This window comes from Cavia porcellus, unplaced genomic scaffold, assembly GCF_034190915.1.
Source record: "Cavia porcellus strain 051 isolate PalLab524CR breed Dunkin Hartley unplaced genomic scaffold, mCavPor4.1 scaffold_31, whole genome shotgun sequence".
NCBI lineage: Eukaryota > Metazoa > Chordata > Mammalia > Rodentia > Caviidae > Cavia > Cavia porcellus.
In genome coordinates, this window is record NW_026947514.1 from 895,600 (window position 1) to 918,569 (window position 22,970).

Consider the following 22,970-nt stretch of genomic DNA (forward strand, 5'->3'; position numbering starts at 1 on the left):
CTCCTTAAAATAGGCCCCTCTCCTTTCTCCTTCCTTCTGTCCCATTCTTTCTCTTTTTCTTCCTCCCTCCCTCTATCTATAGAAATAGGACACACACTTATGCAAGTGCACACACACACACACAGGCACACACACAAGCACGTACCTTACTGACTCTCTGAGGAGGATCTTGATTAAAACAAATGACAAGAGAATTCTTCGCTTCCTGAAGGTTAGATAGACTTCATCTGTAACAGTGCCAGCCCATGCCTTTTACAGTGGTGATGTTTTATAACCCTTGACTTTATCTATGCTTTCCCATTGTTTTCCCCTTCATCTTCCAGGCCTCCTTGGTTTTGGCCGAATCCTCAATGTGTGACACCCTCAGAGGCATCCGATCAGCCTCAGCCCCACTGATGCCCACCCCTGGGTGGCTGAGTGTTTGGTGTGAGCCCTCTGGCGGATTGGGGACTCCAGGGGAGCAGGAGCCCTGGGGGATTCTCCAAGAAAAGGGTGGTGTGGTGGATGTCTTCAATGCACGTGTTCTGGAGGTGGTGAAAGGAATGTGCAAATACAGAAGACAAACACAAATGATGACAACCATCGGAGGAGAGGGCTGACCCTGGCCAGCAGGGAAATAGAAACCACACTTGGGCGAGGGGTTTTCCATGTGCCCATAGGATTGTTTACCCTTGGAGAGGGAATCTTCCCCATGGATAAAGGGCTGTTTGTACAGGTTTTTTAGAGACCAGCGTGGTGATCTCTGTTAACATTTAAACCCAAGGGCTAGCACTTCCACTTCTAAGGGTTTCTTAGGCATTTGTGTGCAACCTGTGTGAGCTCACAGCTACGTGTGTGCAAAGATGCTCACATGGCAGTGTTTGAAAAAGCAAACACTAGAGACACTAAGTGTCCACCGAAAGAGGAATAAGAAAGCACGGTGTGGAGGCATCCTGGCTGCTCGGTTATTAAGAAGAGTAAAATAGATCTATAGGCAGATCTGTGATGCACCAAGAAATAAAAGATGCACCTTGCAGAACACACATGTAGCATGGAGCATCTCTGTAAACTGTGTGTATTTGTGGCAAAATGTACACAAAACAGGCGCTAGGTAGTTAAAAATGGTTGCCCCGGCCATGTGACAGGGTAGGATCGGGACGAGAATTTATACTTTTATATTATATGTATCTATGTAGCTGGAATTAAAAAATGAGCATGTATTATTTTAGCAATAAAACAAAAAGAGTATTTAGTGCTTGCAACAAAAACGCTGATGTGATTTTCCAGAAGGAGCAATACCAGAGCTTGTTCACTCCGGGAATTGGACTAAATGTGATTTAGTCTTAGGGGAAACTGTAAAAAGCATTAATTCTATTAATTAATGCACCGGCAGATTCCATCTCAGCAAAGATGTCTTAATGAGGTGCCCAGGGCATCCGTTATTTATCTTACAAGCATCAGCTCAGGGTCCTCTCGGAGGCTGTGTGCTCCACGCGAAGACCACAGATAGCCCTTCTCAGGCCCACCCCATCTGGCGACCCTGGCCTCTCTCTGGTGGGTGACCTCTGTCCTGTCTCCCTTTCCGGGTCCTTTGCGCGCCAGGGTCCCGGAGAAGGAGTCAGCCGGCTGCAGACTCCTCTGCCTCCCTCAGTGCCCTGGGGAACCTGGAACTCAGATTGCCTAGGTGAGGCCCACGCAGCGTCTTGAGCCACGCTCGGCTCCCGCCAGGACTGGCGCGCTTGGAGCTGGCTGCGGTACTGGCCGCAGGCGCGCGGCTGGGCCCATGCGCACGCGTCCGGGCGGGGCGCGCGGGACCCGGCGTCGCCACTGCGCAGCCTCGCGCGCCTGGGCCTGGCTGCGTGCGGCGCCTGAACCGCGGCGTCCGGGTCCCGGGTCCCGGGTCCCGGCTCCAGGCTCCAGGCTCCAGGCTCTGGCGCGCACCCCTGGCTGGCTGCGCCATGGCGCTCAACAATTTCCTCTTCGCGCAGTGCGTCTGCTACTTCCTGGCCTTCCTGTTCAGCTTCGTGGTGGTGGTGCCGCTGTCCGAGAACGGCCACGACTTCCGCGGCCGCTGCCTGCTGTTCACCGAGGGCATGTGGCTGAGCGCCAACCTCACGGTGCAGGCGCGCGAGCGCTTCACGGTGCAGGAGTGGGGCCCGCCGGCCGCCTGCCGCTTCAGCCTGCTCGCCAGCCTCCTGTCGCTGCTGCTGGCCGCTGCGCACGCCTGGCGCACGCTCTTCTTCCTCTGCAAAGGACACGAGGGGTAAGCGGGACCCTGCGTGCCACCGCGCTCCCCAGGCCTTGTTCCCCGGCCGCCGAGGCCCGCAGGGTCCGCCCTCCACCGTCTCCGCCTCCAGCGCAGCGCCCTTTGTCTGCGCGCACATGCGGTCCAGCGATCGCCGTCCTCCCTCCCTGGATGCAGTCTCCTGCATCCCCTGTGGTACAGCTGTTGCACCTTCCTGGCGGAGCAGACCAGGGCTCCTCCACCCGGCCCACTCTCGCCAGGACCGGGGACAGCTCCGGACTCCTCCGCTCTGTGTAAGCCGTCTGGGGAGGACCAGGGCCTGGCAAGTGGTGAGGCTCTTGGGGAGTCCTCCTCTCCTCCCAGGAAGAGGCCTGTGTGGAAAGGAGCCCCTCACGGTGCACTGCTGGCACCCAGACCTTGGCTGGGCCAGGCTTCCCTTCCCTTCTCCCTCCCCTTTCCTGTGCTGCTGTGATCCAGAGCCGGTGGAGTAGTCACCAGGCTGAGTCCTCGATGGTGGCAGCGGTGAGCTCACCCACTCTCTGCAGACCAAGGAGGCCGCTGCCTGGCCTGTGCCGCTCTACCCTGTTCTCAGTGGCTTTGTGCTCCTTGCAGGGGGCCATGAGACTGTGAGGGTGGGGACCCCCTGCCCCAGGAGGTCTCGGCTTTTCAGAGAGGACCAAGAAAGGCTCCCAGGAGCAGAAGGTACTGCGGGGCTACAAAAGCTGGAGGAGGGGTTCAAGCCTAGGATCCCGAGTGTGCACGTGTTCTGGGGCTGCTCAAAAAAAGCTTCTCAAGCTGGGGCTCCTCACAGTCCTGAGCTAGGGTGTTGCTGCACAGCAGGGCACCCCATCCCCAGCCAGGGGCCATAGGACACCCTTCGAGGGCTCCAGCTTCTGGGGGCCACAGCACCCTTCCTCACTCCTTGTGTGGGGCTCTTTCACTCTGACCTTTGCCTCTGGCTTCACCTCTGTCTTTTCTTCTCATGAGGTCACTGGGTTTAGCGCCCACCCTAAGTCCAGGCCAATCTCTTTGGAGATCCTTGACTTAATTGTACTTGCACAGACCCCTCTCCAAGAAAAGTCACAGTCAGAGTATCAGGCTGAGACCTGGCATTCTGTGGGGCATAGCTCAACCCTCCGCTGAGGTACTGGACCTGGGTCTGTGAGAAGCCATGTCACCAGGGAGCCTTCAGGGCTGTGAGGCTGGGCTCTGCCCTTCTGGGCCTGGGTGTCCCTGCAGCAGAAGTGGTCCAGCTGGGGCCGACACACAGCAGCCCTCCAGAGAGGCCAGCTTGTGTGGTCAGTGTGATGGGTGACTCAGAGGTGTGTGTGTGTGTGTTGGGGGACAGTAGAGGCCAGACATGGGGTGCAGCAGGTGAAGAGCCCTGAAGAGCTGGCAAGATAGGAATTGTGGTCATACCAGGCAGCCCCTTCTGCACAGATGAGGCAGCAGATCAGAAGTGCCAGCCTCGTCTTTGTCACTCACAGAAGGGACACCTGCCCCAGGAGCAGCCAGCACAGAGGCTTCACTGAGGCTGGGTGTCTCTGGGCTTTCTGCTTGGAATCGGTACAGGCCCAAATGCCTTGGTGCTTCATGCCCTGCTGACCGGCCTGCACTGCGATTCAGGGTGGGCAGGACCACCATGCCCTAGACTTCACCAGGGTCCAGAACTGGTGGCCTGGGCTCCTGCTGGTGGGTCTCTGTCCCTCTGCTCTAGCTTTCCGGCTCTCTTCCAAGTGCTGGGTCAGCCTTCTTGACTCCAGGGATGCCCCATTCATAACATTCTTTGTGGCATCAGGAATCACTGGCCAGGGTCGCCTGGTTGTCTGGCCATTTGCCCTCTACCTTGTCCACTGCAAGTCCACTTAGCTACGGTCAGCTGTGGTGTCAGTGCCTGTCTGGTTGTAGGCCTGGGCTAGAGGTCTTGGAGCCATCACAGGCCATGGATGTCCATCTAGGGGGACCCTGGCTGGCTGAACCCAGGGCAGGCCAGCACCTGATTCCTCCCTGTGTACTCAGGCAAAACGCACCCTAAGGTGCGTTTGCCAGTGTATGGGGGGGTGGACAGCTCTGTGGCAAGTATTCCTTGGGTGGGTGACCAAAAGATGCTGGACCCTGAAGCCTGGATCTTTGTCACCAGCTGAACCTGATATCTTTGTGGACTCAGGTTCTGGTCAACAGGTCCACCCTTCAGAGCCACTGTGTCATCGAGTTCTGGGCCCTGGGAAGGTGCAGCCTGCAGAGGCCAGTGATGGACAGACAGGACGAGCCTGGAGCATGGTTCCATTACAGATGCTGGTCAGGCCCTGTAGACCAGGCGAGCCAGGGTGAGGGTGGCAAGGGGCTTCGAGGCAGCCAAGGGCCAGGACAGACACGTCCATAAACCCATGTGGTGGCCACAGATGCCCAGCCCCGGAGGTCAGCATGGCCCCCTCAGCTCCCAGGTGTGAGAGGGCTGACGTGGTCAGACTCTGCTTCCTCAAGGATGAGGCTGCCACCTGGCTGCTGAGGTGCCTGCCCAGTGGCCTGGTCCTGGGCTCCAGGGCAGAGGGAACCTGGCATGCACAGGGGGAGGGTGGTACCCGCAGCTCCCTTCTTAGCTGCCAAGGGAAAGAGCAGCAGAGGCTGTGGCCCTGGAGCCCAACAGCTCTCCCTCAGCGCAGGTGGGGCCGGGGGGGAGTCCTTGGGCTGGCTGGGCAGCAGTGTGTGATTGATGATTGATGGGCTGGGGGCGCTGGGTTAAAAGGACCCATCTGCTTGCTCACACCTGTCGCGCTCTCGCCTGGTGATTGCTCTGGCTTCCTAGGATAGCTGTCACCATGACGACGGCACATCCTGTCAGGAGAAAGATGGTTAACCCTGTGTGTGCCGTCTGTCACCCTGTCCTGTTTTTTGTGTGTTGGAGAACAGAGAGGGGTGGCACTGTGACCCAGATGAGGCTCTGGACACCTGCAGTTCTTTAAAAATCTGGAAAGTCAGACAGGTTCCATGGAAACCGACCAGAAGTGGATGAGAAGATTGCAAGAAGGCTGTCGCCAGCAGTGGCCCAGCTCAGGGACCTCTCCGCCTGTGGGGAGCTCCTTGTCTGGGTTAGGGAGGAGGAAATGATACCCACTTACTCAGGATGCTGCTGGGATGTCTGGAGACCCAGGCGATCCCATTCCTGACTGTCGGGCTTGTGCCCCCTCTGTGGCGGGAAGGGCAGCTGGGCCTGGAGCTCCTGAGTCCCACGGCGTTTGGGAACCAGGGCTTGGTCCAGCAGGGGGTGTAAGCTGTGCACACCTGTTTAGATTCTGGCTGCCACACCCCACTGAGAGGGACCAGATTCGGCCTTGCTCTGTGTGCCTGCCCACAACTAGCCTGGGATGACTGTCAGGAAGTAGGAACTCCAGCACCCGTGGGTGCTGCTGCTGGAGAGTGCCCCAGAGCAGGCAGCAGGCACTGTCAGCAGGCAGAGGAGCGAGTGTGCCTGGGAGGGGAGGTCCTAGGCACCTTCCCCACCACTGTCTGGTGAACTGCATGTCTGTGCCCAGGGAGGCTCTGACCTGGCTGTCCTGACAACCCAGCCACCAGGCCCGTGGCCACGATGCCATGCTCTGATGCAAGCTGCCAGGTGAGAGAGCTCAGGTGGGCTGTGCCATGCCCTCTCCCTGAGCTCATCTAGCCCCAGGCTTTGGATGCTTGGTTACTACAGGTGACCCCACTTCCTGTACCCTAGGTTCTTGGTGGGAATATTGATCAGCCTTGGCCCTGAATGCAGCTCTGGGGAGCCCAACAGGGTGGTGGGCAGCGGGCTGTTGAAAGTGGGTGTGGTCTAACCTGGGACAGTACAGGCAGGGCAGGTGCACAGGCTGGGTGGCTGCTAGCTGTTCTTTACCTATGTGAGTCTTTTGTGTGGCCCGGAATCAGTCATCAGGTCCTGAAGGGAGGAAGGTCCCCCAGGTGGGGTAATGGAAGGCTGGCTGGGAAGTCGGGAGCTGTGGTGTCAGCCCTAGGCTCTTTGTGAGGCCCCTGTTGGGACCAGGCGTCCATGCCCTGCACATGCAGGGCAGCCTGCAGGCAGGGCAGGGAAGTGCTCTGAGCAGGAGAGGCAGCTGCAGGGCTCCCGTGTGTGACAGTGAGGGACAGTGTCCACAGCACTCATGGCCATGCCAGTGTATGGGGGGTGGACAGCTCTGTGGCAGCTACTGGTCCTCAGAGGCAGTGGGTTGTGGACCTGCGGGAGAGGGGGCACTCATCCCAGAGCTGTGACTGTGTCAGGACTGTGCTCTGGGCTCTGTCACTTCTGTCTGGATGTGTGAGGCTGTGTCCCCTCAGAGGCTATGCCATCTGCCCAGCAGTCGCTCAGCCAGGTGGCCTGTCCAGGGTGGGCCCTGTGGGTGGCGGTTACACCTGAGCATCCTGGTGACCTGCTAGGACTGGCACAGTGGGCTTGTTTGTTATCAGTGTGTCAGCTTCCTGGGTCAGGGTGGCACACTCCTGTTCCTGTCCTGTGTCCACTGTGGGCTGTGCATAGACGCAGAGAGCTTGTCAAACAAATGACTGGCAGATGAGCCAGCAGTGCCTGGGCTCTGCGCCTTGACCATTTGTCACCATGGTTGGATGACGGGGACCGAGGTTGCCCTGGGTGAGATGCCAGCCATGCCTTTGTTTACCACCCTGGACCCCTTTTCCCCTGGACAGTGATGGTGTTGTGGGCCCAAATCCAGTCTTGGAAAGGACAAGGTGGGCATCTCAGGACCAGTATGGGGTATCATTGGCCCCTCATGCCACCAAGGGAGCCTGGGCTGGGGCCTCTCCATGCTGGGGATCGTTGCTGGGCTGCAGCTGCAGTGACCCCAGCATCCCTGTCTCTGCCTGCAGCTCCTTCTTCTATGCCTTTCTCAACCTCCTGGTGAGTGCCTTTGTGGTCTTCCTGGTCTTCATCGCCAGCACCATTGTGAGCGTGGGCTTCACCATGTGGTGTGACGCCATCACTGAGAAGGGCACCGTACCCCACAGGTGTGTTGGGCCTCACCCTTCCCTGCTTCCCACCCTGAACCCACAGACAGCCTCTCATGCAGCTTGCCTGGAGTCTGTGGCTTTGCCCTCCCAGTGCCTACCTGGTCCCCACCTGGGCCCCACCTGGCCCACCTGGGCCCTACCTGGTACCCATCTGGTCGCCACCTGATGGCTCCTTCCCTGAGCCCCACCCCAGTGTTGGGTGCCTCCTTCCTGCTGTGAGGCCTGCAGTGTCACACACAGAGGCCCCCAGGAGCCAAGGCCTCTGATGCAGGAGTGTGTGGAGTCTGGGCTTAAGCAGTTCTCTCTGTCCTCTCATTGCCACTGGGAGCAGTGACCAGGTCCCTTCCTGTGCTGCCCACGGGAGGCAGAGGCACAGGGTGGGCATCAGGTCAGGGTTTTGTTCCATGGGGTGGATGACGGTAGACAATGGGAAGAGAGGGCTCTGAGGGGTGAGTGGGTTCCTGGCAGTCAGCTGGAGCAGTACCTGGCTGGTGGGCACGTGAGGGTAGAGTGTGCTGACTGCCCATGGCCCTGGGAAGATGCCCGTTGCCCACCCAAAGACTGCTCAGGTCCTAGAAGGCAGAACCTGGGATCACCTCTTCCTGAGGCTCTACTTCCTTTAGGAAAAGTCAGACCTAGCCCTAATCCTAATCCTAACCCCAGCATCTAAAATAGGGCCAACAGAAGGTTAGGGCTGGACCCAGAGGCCAAGGCCCTGCAAGGTGCAGATCGACCAGCCTGGGCAATGAGGGGACAGAGAGAACTGCTTAACCCCAACATCTAAAACAGCAGAGTGTGGCAGGAGTGCCTCACCTGTCCGGTGCCTGCGTGCTGGGGCCCGGGTCACTGACAAGGTTGCATGAGCCCTGGTGGCCCCCACTGGGTCTCCACTTGCAGCTGGCAGCTGCGGCTTGGCCTTCACTGTGCCAGTCCTGCCTGTGGGGGCCTCGGTGCAGGCCCTCCCCTGTCCGTTCCTGCAGCCCTAGGAGGGATGTTGCTCAGCTCTTGCTGGAGACAGGTGTGTGTGGGCTTCATGCAGACTTTGGCCGGGCTGGGCCAAGTCACCTTGTCCTGTGGAAGCTGCCTGCTGTGTCCCCAGTGTACACTCTGGGGAGCAGTATGTGGGGGGGGGGCATGGACCCTAGCCTCGCTGCTCCCTTCCTCAAGGCCAGTCGGCCTGCCGGGCAGGACAACAGGCCAGGACCTGGGGACCAGCTGAGGCCAACACGCGGCCCTCTGGTCACCTGGTCCCCTTCCTTGGAGCCTGCGCCCTGGACTGGGGCTCGAAGCTGACTCTGCGAGGTCCTGCAGGTCCCCAGCAGGCCCTTTGGCCAGCAGTCACCATCTCCTACCTTGTGTTTCAGCTGTGAGGAGCTGCAGGACATCGACCTGGAGCTGAGTGTGGACAACTCTGCCTTCTATGACCAGTTTGCCATCGCTCAGGTGGGCGGGAAGGGGCCTGTGTGTGACTCTCCTGATCCCACCCCAGGAACAAAGGCTTCGGGGCGAGGGCCAGGTCCAGGGCAGGGCAGGGTGTTCAAAGGTTAAGTGGGGGTTGGGGCAGGGGGCAAACATGGCTGAGAGTCAGATGTCCAAGTGCCGTGGCCTGGGGTTGGGGAGCTGGTGGTAGAGGTGGCTGCCACAAAGCAGGTATGGGATGAGCCCTGGAAGGCCCAGGCTGGTCCCTCTGCAACCATGCAGGGCCTTAGCCTCTGGGTCCAGCCCTAACCTTCTGTTGGCCAGCCTGAGGGCCTCATCGTGGCCAGGAGCCCCTTGGGGAGTCTGGACATGGAAGCTGGGGGTTCTTGGCTGAGAGCCACTGAAATGGTCATAGACACCTTCGTGCAGATTTAATGAAGGATGCTTTGGACCTAGCTGTGCTGATCGCAGGGCTGACAAAATGCTCTAATGAGTATCAGTTTGATGCAGTGCAGGCCTGGGGCTGACTAGATTGTTTCTCCTCCAGTTGTTTAGAAACAGCAGCTAAAGGTCAATCTTTTCCGGTGGCTGCAGGGACTGTGATTTACAGGCTCTCCTGGGAGCCCAGGGGCCCAGCTGCTGGGAGGAGAGGGCTTTGCCTGACCACTGTCCTCTGCCAGGGCTGTGTCAGCCGGGGTGGGGGTGGTCTGCTTTCCGCCTCTGCACAGATTCAGGTTGCCCAGGCATACGAGGGAGATTTCACTTCAGGGGAGAAGGAGTGTCGGCCGGTACTGGTACTGGCATCTCCTCCTGCCCTCGCCTTCACTAGGGCCAGGGCTGGTGGGGAGCATGAGGAGGGGCTGTCAGGTGCATGCAGGAGACTGGACAGGTGCACAGCGGGGGCTGGTCAGGTGCATGTGGGGGCCTGTGGGTTGCACACTGGGTTCTGGCTCTGTCCTGACACTGCCTTGTCCTTGCAGTTTGGCCTCTGGGCCTCATGGCTGGCATGGCTGGCCATCACCACATTGGCCTTCCTGAAGGTCTACCACAACTACCGCCAGGAGGACTTGCTGGACAGCCTGGTCCACGAGAAGGAGCTGCTGCTGGCCAGGCCGGGCCCTCGCACCTCCTTCCAAGAGGAGAAGAGCGCTGTCATCTAGGCTCTGCAGCCTGCCCCTCCCCTGCCACAGGCCCTGCCTGGCCCACCTGCTCCCCACGCATCCCGGGCCCTGCCTGCAGCAAGGTGAGCGCCGACTCCTGCCGGGGCCCAGCAGCTGGCAGTGGAGACCTGGGCAGCGGTGTCCGTGCTCTGCCTCCTGGAGGCTGCAACTGTGAGTGCTGGGGTGTGAGCACACGCGTGTGTGCACGTGCATGTGGATAGGGTATATGTGAACAGACTGCAGCGACGGGGCACCTGTGACCCCTAGAAGAAGGGCAGCGGCTCTCACTTGGCCACCCAGTGGCGGCAGAGCCTGGTGAGAGTCCTAGGCACTCTTCTGGGGAGAGCCAGCATCCCCTCTTCTTGGGGGTCCCTGTCCTGTTCCAGGGAAAGGGCCCTAAGGTGGACGAGCCCCCCAACCCTAACCCCTATCCTAACCTTCAGAAGTGTGTTCCCAGTGTTCTCCCAGCTTGGACTCTGAATGGTCTGGGGTCACCTCAAAGGGCCTGGGGTGGTCAACTGGGCCCCCCAAAACGGCCAGCTTGTCAGGGTGCTGGGCAGGCAGGTGCTGTCAGGAGGACCCAGGTCAGGAGTGAGAGTGCGGGCTCCAGCCCAGCTGAGAGTTTCCTGTGGGGTGCTAGGTACTTAGGATGGGTTTGGGCAGTCTGAGGCTCCCAAGGCTGATGTCATTCTGGGTCTCTAATCGCCGGATGTGTGGACTCTTTCTTGCCCCGAGAGCTGCTTATCTGTCCCCCACATATGGTGTTGTGGCTTCTGCCTTGCCTCTGCTCTGCCCCCCATTTCTGCTGCAGCTGCCTGGGGCCCTGGGAGGCTGGTGTGGTTTCCTGGGCCCATGGACCGCCCCTACCCTCGCCCAGCCCCGCTGGCCCTGGGCCACTGTACCCTCAGGCCTGGGAAGCTGGTCCAGGGCGGCCTGCATCCAGGCAGGCAGAGGCCTGGGTGCAGGCTCCGTCCAGGCCTGCCCTCCCCAGGGCAGGAGGGCAGGGCTGCCCCCAGACACCCTGGTTTCTCTCCGGCTTCTCTCAAAGGGCACCTTGTTTTAGCCCTACTTCTGGCTGAACTGAAAGTAAAGATTCTCAAGTTTCCATGTATCTATTTCTCTCAGTCAAAATAAAACTCCGAGCTCCAGCGTCTCTGGAATGTGGAGTTTGTTCCTGTGCGCCCAGCCCCAGCCGCCTGTAGGGCTGCGTCCCTCTGGGGTTTGTTCCAGCTCTTCGGCGGCTTCTAGGAAGGGTTCACTGTGAGGCTGTGGCTTGGCGTCCGAGTTTCTAGGGCTGGGATCTCCAGGTGTGGACGCTGGGTGACTCCGGGGTGATGTCTTCAGGCAGTGCTTAGTGAGAAGTGGCTGGACGTGGACCTGTGTGCCCCGCAGTGGAGAGGCCCGCGCTGGGCCCGGTGCAGAGCAGGAGGAGCACCCTCCTGGGAGGGGTGGCAGGGCAGCATCCTAGGCCCAGAGAGGGTTGAAACTTCCCTCTCAGAGCCTTGAGAATTTGAGGCAGCGGCGGCCTGCTCACCCCAGCTGTGGTTAGTGAGGTCAATCCTGTGGGGCTGGCCTGGGCAGGAGGCAGTCACCATGGTGACAGCTGATGCCGGAGGTGCCCATTCTCTGTTGTGGTCCCCTCCATGGTGCTCCCCTACTCTGGGCCCCCGGACTGTGAATCTGGAGGAGACCCTAGGGTCCCTGAGGCCAGGTAAGGGTGAGACCCAGAGCAGGGCAAGGGGAGTGAGGGGCGAGGGGAACTCGCTGGGGGATGCAGCCTGGGGATGCAGCAGGCCGCTGGCCGTTGAGGGCCTTTCCAGCTGGGCTGCCTGCTGCTTCCCCTGAACCCCAGCCCAGAGGCTGCCACGGTGCTGGAAGGGAAAGTGCCCCTCCTGCACTAGTGCCAGGATGGAGGCCAAGGTCAGAGGCTGCAGTGCAGATGCCCAGCCATGCCCCAGGTGGCGCCCCCTTCTGTCCCTCTTGTGTCTGACTGAGCCTCATTTGCCTCTGTCTGTTGGGGTCCTGGGGGCATGGCAGGGATGGCTGGCTAGGAGGATGGTGCCCCACAGTGGACTCCTAGTGAGGGCACCCCACACACATGGCCTTCTGCTCATGGGGTGCAGCCCTCAGGATGACAGTGGTGGGTCCCAGCAGATGTGGGGCTCACTTGGTGACATACAGCTTCCCCCAGGCAGAGGCTGGGCAAGGCGGGTGGCAGACTCTGGTCCTTTCCCAGCTGCCTCCCTGGCGCCTGACACGCAGGAACAGGAGGGCTGTGCTGAGAGGAGCAGGGTGCCCACTGCGTGTCCCCACAGCAGCCCTGCAGAGTCCTCTAGTTATGCCAAGTGCCACCCAGCAGGGCTGTCTCCTGGTCAGCTCCAGAGCCTGAGACTGGGGCGCCCTGTAGCCTTACCTGCTAGGCCATCCCATAATGACCCCACTGCTGGCCATGGTCAGAACCGCAGGAGACAGCGCCAGCAGCTCAGGGCCATGTGCCAGAGGCGCAGGACAAGGACCAGGACCTGGGCCCGGAGGTCCTCCAGGGCCTCAGTGACAGACTTGGCCCGGCTGCAGCACAGGCCCACCGCCACCCCGAGCAGGATGCACAGAGCCAGCCGCAGAAGCAGGGGACATCTCTGGGGCACCAGGCACCGTGGCCCACCTGTGTGTGCCAGGGACAGAGGTTGTGGAGTGGCCCTGCTGGGCAGCCAGGGGTGCCGAGTGGGATGGGATGCCGAGGCCAGTGGGGCGGGGAGAGCAGCTGCTCCACGGGCTGGCCAGGGTCAGAGCTCAAGGGCTAGGGCTCACGACTCACCACTGACTGCCGCTGGGGGCTCCCTGCAGGCGATGTCTGTGAAGGAGGCCAAGATAGGAAGTTTGCCGGGCACCCCGCCTCTCCCACCCCTTCCACAGGAGCCGTGGCCAGTGCAGCCTCTGACCTTTCTGGAGAGAGCTGCCTGGCGTCCCCCTTCCCTGTGTCCTGAGGGCCCCGTGGGCGTTCCTGGGGTTCTGTCCGTGACCACAGGACAGGGGCTGGGGTTCCCACCTTGACCCACCCAGACCCTTGCCGCCAGTCCCCTGCTTGCCCAAATGCCCTCTCACAGTGAACGGCCACCTCCAAGGGCTCCCGGAACCGCACATGTCTTGAGGTCCTTGGTGGCTCAGCCTCATGGGGCCTACGCTCTGGCCAGCTCCGTCTCAGGATGGATGGGGGGTGTTTCCTGTCTCCCTCCTGGGGAAAGAGGGAGTCAGAGGCCATGAACCCTCCTGCTAGACACTGCCCACTCCGACTGCCCCCCTGCTGCCTCCTCTGGGCTTTGTGCCAGGGCAGTTGGTGCGCAGGACCCGAGAGGCATGGCCACGCCAGCCTTGACCTCTGCGGCTGCTGTTCCGTCCTGGTGGGATCAGAAGTCTTAAGTGGACGAGGTCAAGTCCTGGATTTTGTTCCCACTAGTGCCCATGCTCAGGGTGACTGCACGCCACCAGTGAGAACAGTAATACTCCACGGTAGGCGGCGGGCGGGGAGGAGCCTCTTGGACTGCAGTTCTCAGCCCACACAGACTCACGGCCTTCCTGGGTCCCAGGGAAAGGATGGTGACCACAGGACTCGGCCGCTGTCGGCAGCACTGTTCCAAGAACCCTGGATGGCTGTGTGCACAGCCTGGGATGGTGGGAGGGGCACTGGCAGCCCTGACCCAGCCAGGTGTGCCCATTGCCCAGGGCGATGCCAGGCCTGGCCCCTCAGCCTCGGCAGCATTGGAGGCTGGGCTGCTGTTCAGGGGAGCTTGCGATGAGGGGGCATGTGGGTGAGGGGCCCAGTTCAGTGGGGCTGAGCCAGGGCAGGGCCAGGCTGGCCTCAGGTCATAGCGGGCTGCTGTGGTCCCCCAAGGAGCAGGCCTCCGTCTTCATGGCCAGACTCCACCTGGCCAAAGGGGCTGCCAGGGAACCCACTGTCCCTGAACACTCAGTGGGCCTCTGTGCCCTCATCTGTGACCCGGGAGGCCAGCTGTTCTGTGGGCGAGATCACCGGGAGCCAGGCTGCCTCCTGTGCCTGAGCTGGCCATGGGCGACCACCCTGCCAGCTGGGGCAGCCTGGGGCTCCTACCGCCCTGCTGGGCCACCCCAGCCTCCAGCCTCAGGTCTGGGCCCTCTGGTGAGGCTCTGCCTACTGTGCCATCTTCTCCACTGGCGTCCTTGACCCCTGTGGCCTGCACCTGTCTGCTGGGTGACAGCCTGGCTGTGCTGCCCTCACCCCTCCCCTGCCACCCGCCCCTCCACCCTCCAGCCCCACCCACCTGCTGTCCTTGGCTGGCCTCGAACGCTGCTCCTGCCTGACTCGGCAGAAGGTCGCGCAGGGCGCGGGGCTCAGGCCCCCACTGCACCGTGCCCTGGCTGCAGGGTGAGGCCCGGAGCCCTCTAACCTTGCCTGTGCACCCTGGAGCCCGGAGCCCGCACCACGAGCCATGGTCTTGGACAGTCTTCCCCACCTCTGCCTGGGGCTGTGCCCAGCGCCCTGCGGCCTCCTCATCCTTCCTGGTCCCACGCAGGGCTTCTGGGCTGGAGTCAGGGCTCAGGGTTCGAGCTGTGGTCCTCATTTACTGGAGCATGGTGCTGAGGTGGGAGAGAGAGGGTCACAGAGCCAGTGACTTCTACCTAAGCAATCTCCTCTGCCACCAGAGCCTGCTCACTGTCCCCTTTCCTGGCTGCATAGTACTCCCATGGGCTGCTGTCCCCTGGTTCACAGCCATGGGGCCAGGGATGGAATGGGAATCTCTCATTGCCAGGATCATATGGGTCCCAGGGAAGGCCCTCCAGGGCTCTTAACACCTTGCCAGCCGAGCCCTGAGCCCCAGGCCACCCCATAGCTCTGCCCCAACTGTGCCCCTGTCCCCGCCTACTGAACCCTCTCTGTCTATGACTGATTCTGCTCTGTGCGGCGTCCTATGGCTCCTTCTGGCTGTCCAGATGCCCATGTGCTCCTGTGCCTCAGCCCCTCCCCCATGTACTTGGCTGCTCTGCTCCGGGCTCTCTTTCATGCCCCTGGCAGGCCCTTGGCCCCAAGCTCCCCAGTACAGCTCCAACCAGAACCCCCTGAGTGCCAGGCATCAGATCCACAAGGACGGGGCCCTAGGTCCTTGTTCACCAGGGCGCTGAGGCTGTCCACAGGGCACTGGGCCCTTTGTCCTCCTATTGCACAGGTGAATTGGGGCCAGCAGCTGCCTGCCTGCCACCTCCCCAGGTCCCTCATGTTGAGTCTTCAGTGGTCACTGCAGGGCCTAGGTGTGAAAGCTCACCCAGCACATACCCCTGGCCCTGTCGCAGGTTGACAGCCAGAGAGCAAGGGCTTCTGCTGTCGCCAAGCTCGGCACCCTTAGGGCAGGAGCAGCTGCGCTGGGGGTGACCCCAAGGTCCCCACACCCCGCCCTGGGCCACTTGGGAGCCCTGGGGCACAAATGCGGCCCCAGGAGCCTTGCACTGCCTGCTCGGGTCCAGTTACTGGAGAAGCAAGCGGTTTCTGAGCATTGCTGCAGCATCAGGTTTTACTGCAAATCGGGTCAGAGACGGGGCAGCGGGTGGCTGGGGCAGGTGGGGCATCCTCGGTGCTCTGGGGTGGGGCTGAGAGGCTGTGTGTGAGGAGCAATCGCGTGTGCAGGGAATCTGTGTGTGTGCACATGTGTGTGCCTGAGTGGTGGTTGCATGCACACAGTATGCACATGTGTGTCTGAAATGTGTGTGGACCTGCGTGCTGGGTGAGGCTGCAGGCCCTGGGCCACCTGCTCGTCCTCAGGAGCAGCAACGGCCCCTGTCCTGGGCCCAGCAGGGACGAGCCAGTGTCTGGGGTTTGCTGAGAGGGGGCCTGCAGCGATGCCTCTGCGCGGTGGCTGTCCCTCGGGGTGGCTGCACTCCCCCTGGCGCTGGGCTGGGCAGTGAGGACATCTGTGGCCACCCTCCCCCACCTGCAGCTCTTTGGGGACCCTGAGTGTCTCCAGTTAGTGCTGAGGAGGGGGGGAACCTCACTCGTGCTTCTCCTTCACAGGGGAGGGAGCTGCCAGAGGACATGGGGCCCTTGCCGTCCCCAGGGACTGCTCAGTCTGGTCCTGGTGACCTTGGTCAAGTGGAGAATGAGCCTTCTGTTGTGACAGGGGGTGACAGAAGCAGGTGGAGCCACTGGGTGTCACCTCTGCCCAGCCTGGAGCAAGGCCCAGGTGGAGGGACAGGGTGTAATTCCAGGGCACTTGCTCCGCAGCCAGCTCATGACGGAAGGGTGATAAAGGGCGGAAAATAGTTCCAGGAGCCCAGGCCTGCAGAGCGTCACTGTCACCGAGGAAGGCCGCCCCGCCCCGGCCTGCCCCGGCCCGCCCCTCTGGGAGGCTGAGGAACCTGGGGCCTCCTGGACCCACAGCTCTGCGCCCGCTCAGTGAGCAGGCCCTGGACAGCCCCCGGGGCTGGGACTGGACGCTGGAGCCCGGGCAGGAGGACACAGTGTCTGCCACCTTCCTGGGCTCAGATGGAGCATGGGAAGGGGTCTCGGCCCAGGAACAGGCCCAGAGTCCCAGGTTGGAGGGCTGGAGTCCTGTGTGCTTCCAAGATCTGGCCACAGCCACATCCAGAACACTGTGGTGCCCTCCTCTCCTGTCACGGAGCCTTTGGAAGTGACTAATGCACCCACTTGCTGTCCCCTCCTGCCCTGGGAGGAAGGTGGCATGGTATTGTGCCTGCCCCGCCTGCGCCCGGGACACCTCCCCCACCACCCAAAACCTGTGATGGGGCAGGGCCTCCTCATGGCCGTAGGTGACCCCAGGGCCCCGCCCACCTGCAAGGGACAGCTTCCCCTCCGCTTTGACCACTGGTCAGGGCTCCCCCACCCCACACCTGCACTGCCCCTGGATGCCTAGGCCAGCTGACCTGCTGTGGGCAGCCACCTCTGTGGGGCTTGAGGGGACACATACTGATGTGCATGTGCCCCCCTCTCCCCCCCTGCACACTGCCCACCTGGCTCCTGTGGCTTGGCCTGTCTTTCGGGACGGCCCGGCTGCCTGGCCCTGGGTCGCTGAAGACGGAGCCTCCTCAGGGCGGAACCCGAGCCGTCACCACTCACAGCCCGGCCAGGAAGTTTCCATTACGGCAGCTGGGGCCGGGGCCTTCTTGCCCTCCGGACAGTGGACGACAGAGAGGCAGCCCTGGGCCAGCGTGGTGGGGTTCCAGGCGCCTGCCCAGCCTGGAGCAGACGGAGCCCAAGGGCTGAGGCCACCGAGGCTGGAGAGGGAATGGGACAGCTGAGGGGACCACACGGGCCTCCCCCTGCAGGGCGGAGGCCGGGCGGGAGGGCGTGGGGCTCCGGTCTGCTCACTGGCAGCTCCCCAGACAAATGTGCATTTCCCACTTAAGCAAGAGGGAGAGCTCTTGGCCCAGTGCCGGAAGGCGGGACAAAGCACCCTCTGGCCTCACTGGACCCCGCTGGCCCTGGCTAGGGGACAGGGAGAGGCGCCGACTCCGTGACCCCAGGCCTCTTCCCCATGTGCCTGGTGATGACTCCACACCCCAGAGATGGCCTCTGCGGGATCGGGTCAGGTCAGCTGGGGTCTTGGGCAGATCGGCCACCTGGGAGGCCCGAGGACCAGGGCTGGAGTACTGGGAGCCCCTCACCAGCCCCACTGACGAGGAGACACAGGCTCGGGGGCAGAGGTTGTGGGGTCCCCAGCTGCCCCGTTTGCTGGAATGTCTCTGCCCTGGGACACCCCCAGTCCTGGGTGGACAAGAGGGTGGCCATAATGGATCACACCCAGGGCACTGGATGTGACTGCTGCTGTGGCCCCGTTGAGGCCTCAGCCACCTCCCAGGTTCCCTCCATGCTGGTTGCTGGGCCGGAAGTTAGCACCTGTCTTCCTCTTTCCCTGGCTCCGCCCACCACACCAGTGGGGATACAACTGGCTTTTTGGTCCTGGGGCCAGGGCATGGCCCGGTGACGTCCCTGCCCATCTCTGTGCTCTGGGGAGGTAGGGCCAGGCACAGGCATGGCCCACAGGCCACGCAGGTGACCAGGCCTCTCCCAGGCTCTGGCTGCCACCGGATGAAGAGCCATCCAGCTGGCAAGGCCTGGGCCAAGGCTGCTCCCCTTTGGCAGAAACAGCAATCCTATGTCCTCCACTGGACAGCTTTCTCCCAGGCCCCCCGGGGGTGGGTGGTGGCATCAGGCCAGGCCTGCAGACCAGGTCGGAGGTCAGGGCCACTAGCCCCGCCTGGGTCCTACATGGCTTCTAGGCTGACTCCAGGCCGATGGCTCCCAAAACCCTGTGGCTGGAATGTGGGGCAGGGGTGGGTGGATGTGGGCAGTGTAGGGTGGCAGCCTCTCACCGTGCTCCCTGTCCTGTGTGGTGTTCTGCCTTTGGGCCTGGCTGAGCCCAGTAGCGCCTTGGCAGGGGCAGGGTCCAGGCAGAAAGGGGTCCAGCCTTCCCCAGGGTCTGGCTGGCTGGTGCACTGGGGTCTGTTGTACCTGATTCTCTTTTACATGAGATAAAAGTGCTCAGAGAGTCAAGACGTTGCCCCAAGTCACACAGCAGGAGGTGGCAGATGGGCTCAGGCTGGACATGTGCTGGCCTGCAGGAGGAGTCCCTCTGTGACCGGCCTTTGGTGGCCATGGTGTAGGGGTCCTTGTGTCACTCATTAAGAGTGGGGGCACCTCCTCCTGGGAACCTGGCTAGTTTTCCAGACATGGGGGCCAGGGCCAGCTGGGGCTGTGTGTGGCCTGAACCTGCTGGTTGTGCTGAAGGCACAGAGGCTAAGGGGGCATCTGGCTGGCACCCCTGGCTCCGTGTCCATGCTGGGCCGGACACTGAGTTTCAATGTCCCGCAGGGAGCAGCACTCTGCCCGGACATGGAGACAACAGAGGACTGCTCTGTGCTCCAGGCCAGCACAGTGGGGCCCAGACGGCTGGCCCTGTGCACCAAGCCCTGTTGAAGGGACACTGCCGAGAGAGCTGGGGACATGGTACCCCCACCACTTGGATTTGGGGAAGAACAATGTTTAGGGGTCATGAGAGCCACTGCCTGGCAGAGCCCTGTCCTGGCCTCCAAGCCACAGAGTGGAGTCTGCCCAGCTCCTCTGCCCACTCTGGGCCAGCAGGAAGGAGCAGCTGGTTCCAGGCCTCTCTGGGGCTACCCAAGGCCTGCTGTCCCTGGAGAGGGTGTCCCCAGTGCCCTGGGATGCTGGCAGCACTGGATCAGCACAGGCCCCATGGTCTGCACTGTTCCCACCACACACAGCCCCTAGGACTCCACTGCGGGAAGCCTGGGTCAGGAGCTGGTCCCACGTGGGGGTGCAGCTCCCTGTGCCTGGCATGCTGATGCCATTAAGGTTTGCTCCAGTTCTGTTCCTGTCTCCACCAGTGCCCCAGAGTGAGCCTGGCCTCTTCCCTGTGGTTCTAGGGTGAGTACATCCGGCACCAGCCACTCCCAGGCCTGCAGCTCCTGGAGGCCTCAGCAGCTTTGCCCACCTGGGCCTGGTGGGTGTGGGGACACAAGGCCTGGTGTGTGCAGAGGCCTAGGGGGTCCTTGCCTGGGGTGCAGCCCTGGGACACACTTCACCCCATGCTGTGGCTCCCTGGGGGAATGAGGGCATCACGGAGGCTGCTGGTCCCCTAGGTTGGAGTCTGGGACATCAGCCCTGTCACTGCCAGCAGCCGAGATAATGGGAGCCTCTGGGCCCCGTTTCCCTTGCCCTAAATTATTCATGACCTCCAAGAGGCCGTAAATGTCCTGGGCTCTCTACGGGAGCCGTAATTACAATGATATATTTTATTTATAAAGTCAGTGCCCCCGCGAGCCAACTGCCTGGGGGGCTGTACATAAGCTGTAACCGAGCCAGGCTGCCCAAAGCTGCCATGACAGCTGTTTTGCTGGCGGGGACTGGAGTGCAGGAGCAGGGGTGCCAGGCCAAGCTTGGACGGGGGGCTGTGGGCTGTGGCTAGGATAAGCTCAGAGCCTCCGTGTGTCCACCCAGGTCACTGGCAGCTGTTCACTCCTGGCTGGGCCCTGGGCCCCATCATCCAGCTTTGCTCTGTCTGGCCCATGGCTTCCACACAGCGGGCTCATCAGTCACCATGGGGCCACATGCCCTCTGGGCTTACTGGACCTGCCATGCTCCTCTTGTCCAACCAGCAACAGACACGGGCTCGAGACTCCCTGCCCAGAGCCTGGTGCCTGCAGCTGCTGACCCTCTGCCATGTAGCCTCAAGGACTGGCGTCACCAGTGCCTCCGCTGGGACTCCTGGCCATGGTGGACTTGGCAGGTGGCTCAGTGCAGTGATCTCACAGGGCTGACCTGGTCGATCCATCATGGCAGTGGAGAGCAGCTCAGAGCTGGACATCTGCTACCTTTGCTGTCTTGAGTGCCTGTTTTGGGGCTGCCTCTCAGTATTGTCTGGGCCCCACGTGCGGACGGACTCTCCTGACCTTCACAGGGGACCTCCTGAGCTGCTGGCATGGCAGGTGGTCAGCTTCTGGGGCTCAAAAAGCAGACTTGGGTGTGGACAGTCCTAGAGCCATTGAGAAGGGTCCAAATGGGCCTTGTTATCTGGGACCCAGGGCAGTTGTGGTCCCAGGGGGAGATGCTAGGCCACTCTGGCCAAGCCCACCTGGTGACCCGGCGACCTTCAGACCCAGCCTGGCGCCTCCCTGGATCTGGCACCAGAGACGCTGTGCGCCCCTTGACCTTTACCACAGCATCTGGGAGGACAGAATTGAGGAATGGTGAGGCTCTGAGCTCTTGTGACCAGCAGAGGGCACCCATCAGCCCGTCAGAGTCACCCACAGGACAGGGCTACTCCATTCACCCACGGGGATCATCATGGTGAATGATGGTGACTGCAAGGGGCCAGGACCTCATGGCCTCAGCTGTGGGCTATGTGTCCTTCTCAGCGTGCTTTTAGGGACAGCAGCACAGCTGCCTGCCAAGCTGACACTCATTCAGCCCCACCTGCAGACAGTCAGCTCCCCTGCCTAGACCCACTGCTGGGAAGGTCCTGTGGCACAGTGTCTCAGGCAGCCTGGGCAGCAGAGGCGCACAGACTGTCTTGTGGAGTGCTGCCTGCCCTTCCCTGCCTTGGGAAAGGCCTGGTGTCACGGTGTCCACCTGTACATCACCGTTTCCCCAGACACAGGCTGGGGTTGTCAGGTGTCTGAGCCCACACAGGCCAGGCATGCAAGCAGGTGGCCCCAGGTCTCCAAGATCCTCAGATGCCGCATCTCATGACCCACTGGCCTGGGTCACAGCACAGTATGAAACCAGGCTGACTCAGTGGGGTCCCCAGGCAAGGAGGAGACTGTGCCCACTCGGGGGGGGGGCAGTGGACACAGGTCCTGGACTGCAGCCACTGCAGGGGCCTGGGAGGAGTGGGGTGGGGAGGAGGAAGACCAGGCAGTATCAGGAGGGGGCATTCAGGGTTGGCAGAGCATGTGGCCCTGAGTCTCATGCCAGCTGGAGGGTGTGAGAGGCAGGCTGGCTGGAGAAGGGCCACCAGGCTGGCAGAGGTTTTGCAGTCAGGAGGGAAGTGCTTTGTGGCTCTGAAGGACTGTGGCACCCCTGGGTGTCCCGTCGTGAGGATCCTAGGCAGGCTGGGAGGAGCTGGTGAACTGTCCCTTCCTGCCTGGGCCCCAGGGGTCTTGGGGCTGTGGATAGCCAGCCAGGGCCAGCCTCCTGGACCAGAGGGTAGGGGCTGGAGGCCTCGTGGGGTAACTGGCATGGCTGTGGCCTGTGTTCTGGTGGAGGGGAGACCATGCTGAGAAGGGCCCAGCCCGGCTGGCGTAGGGTCCTGTGCCACAGACAAAGCCTGCGTCTTATTTCAGTTTCTTCCAGAGGACAAACTTGGTTTGCTGTGTGGAGCCCAGCACTTTGTGTCTTGGTGGCATCATTCTGACCCCCAGTACCCATGGTCACACCCTCACACAGCCCTGAAGATGCCTCCAGGCCGCCACCGTCCCCAGCCCCAAGGCTGTCACTGAGACTTCTACGCCAAGTGGCTGAGTCCAGGTGGGGTCTCTGAGGGCTGTGGTGGGGACATCACCCGGTATGTGCTGTGATGGCTAGGCACACCTGTGAGAGTGTGTGCACCACTGAGGGTGACCTATGGTGACTCGGCCCCCTGCAGAGCCACTGGGAGGTGAAGAGCTGCAGAGTGCTGGCCCAGGGCAGCATCGTTGAGGTTCCCACAGTAGGTGTCATCGGACAGGGTCCGGCATGTACCCTGGCATCCAGGGGCTCCTGGGTGTTACTTTGAGAAGAGCTGGCCCCCATGATGCCCTGTGGGCAGGGCACCCCTTGGGGGCCTGGGAAGGAGCAGGGGCCGCCCTCGCACTGCCCAGTCCTGGCACACAGGCACTCCTGCCGAGGCTCCCTGGAGGTGAGGGGGCCATGTCTGCATCAGGAGCGCTTGCACCAGCAGAGCGGAAGCCCACATGGGCCTGGCTGCCCCTTAAACAGAGTGTGGTTTGGTGCTGGGGTCTGTGCCTAGGTCCTCAACCCCACTAACGGGTGCACTGTGAAGGAACAAAGGGATGAGACAAGTGGCCTGATCTCTAGGGCTCCAGAAGGACTAAAATCCTCTGCAAAGCTGTAACTCCGCTAGCCGCCGGCGGACTAATGCTGGCCAGTCTGTATTAATCAGAGCAAGCAAGGAATTGAGTGGACAATGGAGGAAACCTGAGTAGGATCTTGGGAGGGTTCAAGGACCCCTCAGAGCAACAAATGATGCTAATTAAGGAAAACGATCCAGGAAGCCTCCAGGTGGCCTCAGCTGTGGCCTGAGGCGTCTCCTCGTTCTCAGTTCAGCCATGCCCAGGCCACGCCACAGCCCTACACGTGTATTCTGCTTCCACGGCTCCAACAGTTTGGGGATCCTGGCTGGGGCACCACACCTTGTTCACAGTGGAGACAGGCTTCCTGGGGGAGAGGACACAGGCACTGGGGGCCCCGGATACGGATCACACCGGGGTGAAAGCGCTTGCCGGCCCTCGATAGCTTAGCTTGCCCCCAGCCACTCACCTCATCCCGCCGACCTTGGCTGCTGTGGCCTTGCCCTACCCCGTTGCCTGGTACCTGGCTCCCCTTTAGCTTCCATCCTGCTGAGCTTGGAGGACCAGGCGGGCTTTCAGGGCCAGGGCTGAGT

The 22,970-nt window shown here is 61.7% G+C and overlaps 2 protein-coding genes across 5 annotated transcripts; one reads left to right on the top strand and one right to left on the bottom strand.

The window, feature by feature from the left end:
• Positions 1–1,794: 1,794 nt before the first annotated feature.
• Tmem179 (transmembrane protein 179) lies at positions 1,795–10,955 on the top strand. 2 transcript variants are annotated; one of them, XM_063241231.1, is made up of 4 exons: positions 1,796–2,242; positions 7,088–7,225; positions 8,593–8,671; positions 9,628–10,955. In XM_063241231.1, the coding sequence occupies exons 1-4, from the start codon at positions 1,938–1,940 to the stop codon at positions 9,805–9,807; spliced, it is 702 nt and encodes a 233-aa protein (XP_063097301.1). In that variant the 5' UTR covers positions 1,796–1,937; the 3' UTR covers positions 9,808–10,955. The 2 variants fall into 2 exon arrangements, with proteins under 2 accessions (XP_063097302.1, XP_063097301.1); XM_063241232.1 differs by lacking the exon at positions 7,088–7,225 and having other exon boundaries at positions 1,795–2,242.
• Positions 10,901–17,171, bottom strand: CUNH14orf180 (chromosome unknown C14orf180 homolog). 3 transcript variants are annotated; one of them, XM_063241234.1, is made up of 6 exons: positions 16,801–17,171; positions 14,103–14,418; positions 12,910–13,039; positions 12,623–12,658; positions 12,221–12,469; positions 10,901–11,271 (listed from the first exon to the last, which is right to left on the bottom strand). In XM_063241234.1, exons 2-5 carry the CDS (start codon positions 14,400–14,402, stop codon positions 12,261–12,263), a joined length of 675 nt encoding a protein of 224 aa, XP_063097304.1. In that variant the 5' UTR covers positions 14,403–14,418; positions 16,801–17,171; the 3' UTR covers positions 10,901–11,271; positions 12,221–12,260. The 3 variants fall into 3 exon arrangements, with proteins under 3 accessions (XP_063097304.1, XP_063097303.1, XP_063097305.1); XM_063241233.1 differs by having other exon boundaries at positions 10,901–12,469; XM_063241235.1 differs by having other exon boundaries at positions 10,901–12,469; positions 14,295–14,418; positions 16,801–17,165.
• Positions 17,172–22,970: the final 5,799 nt, after the last annotated feature.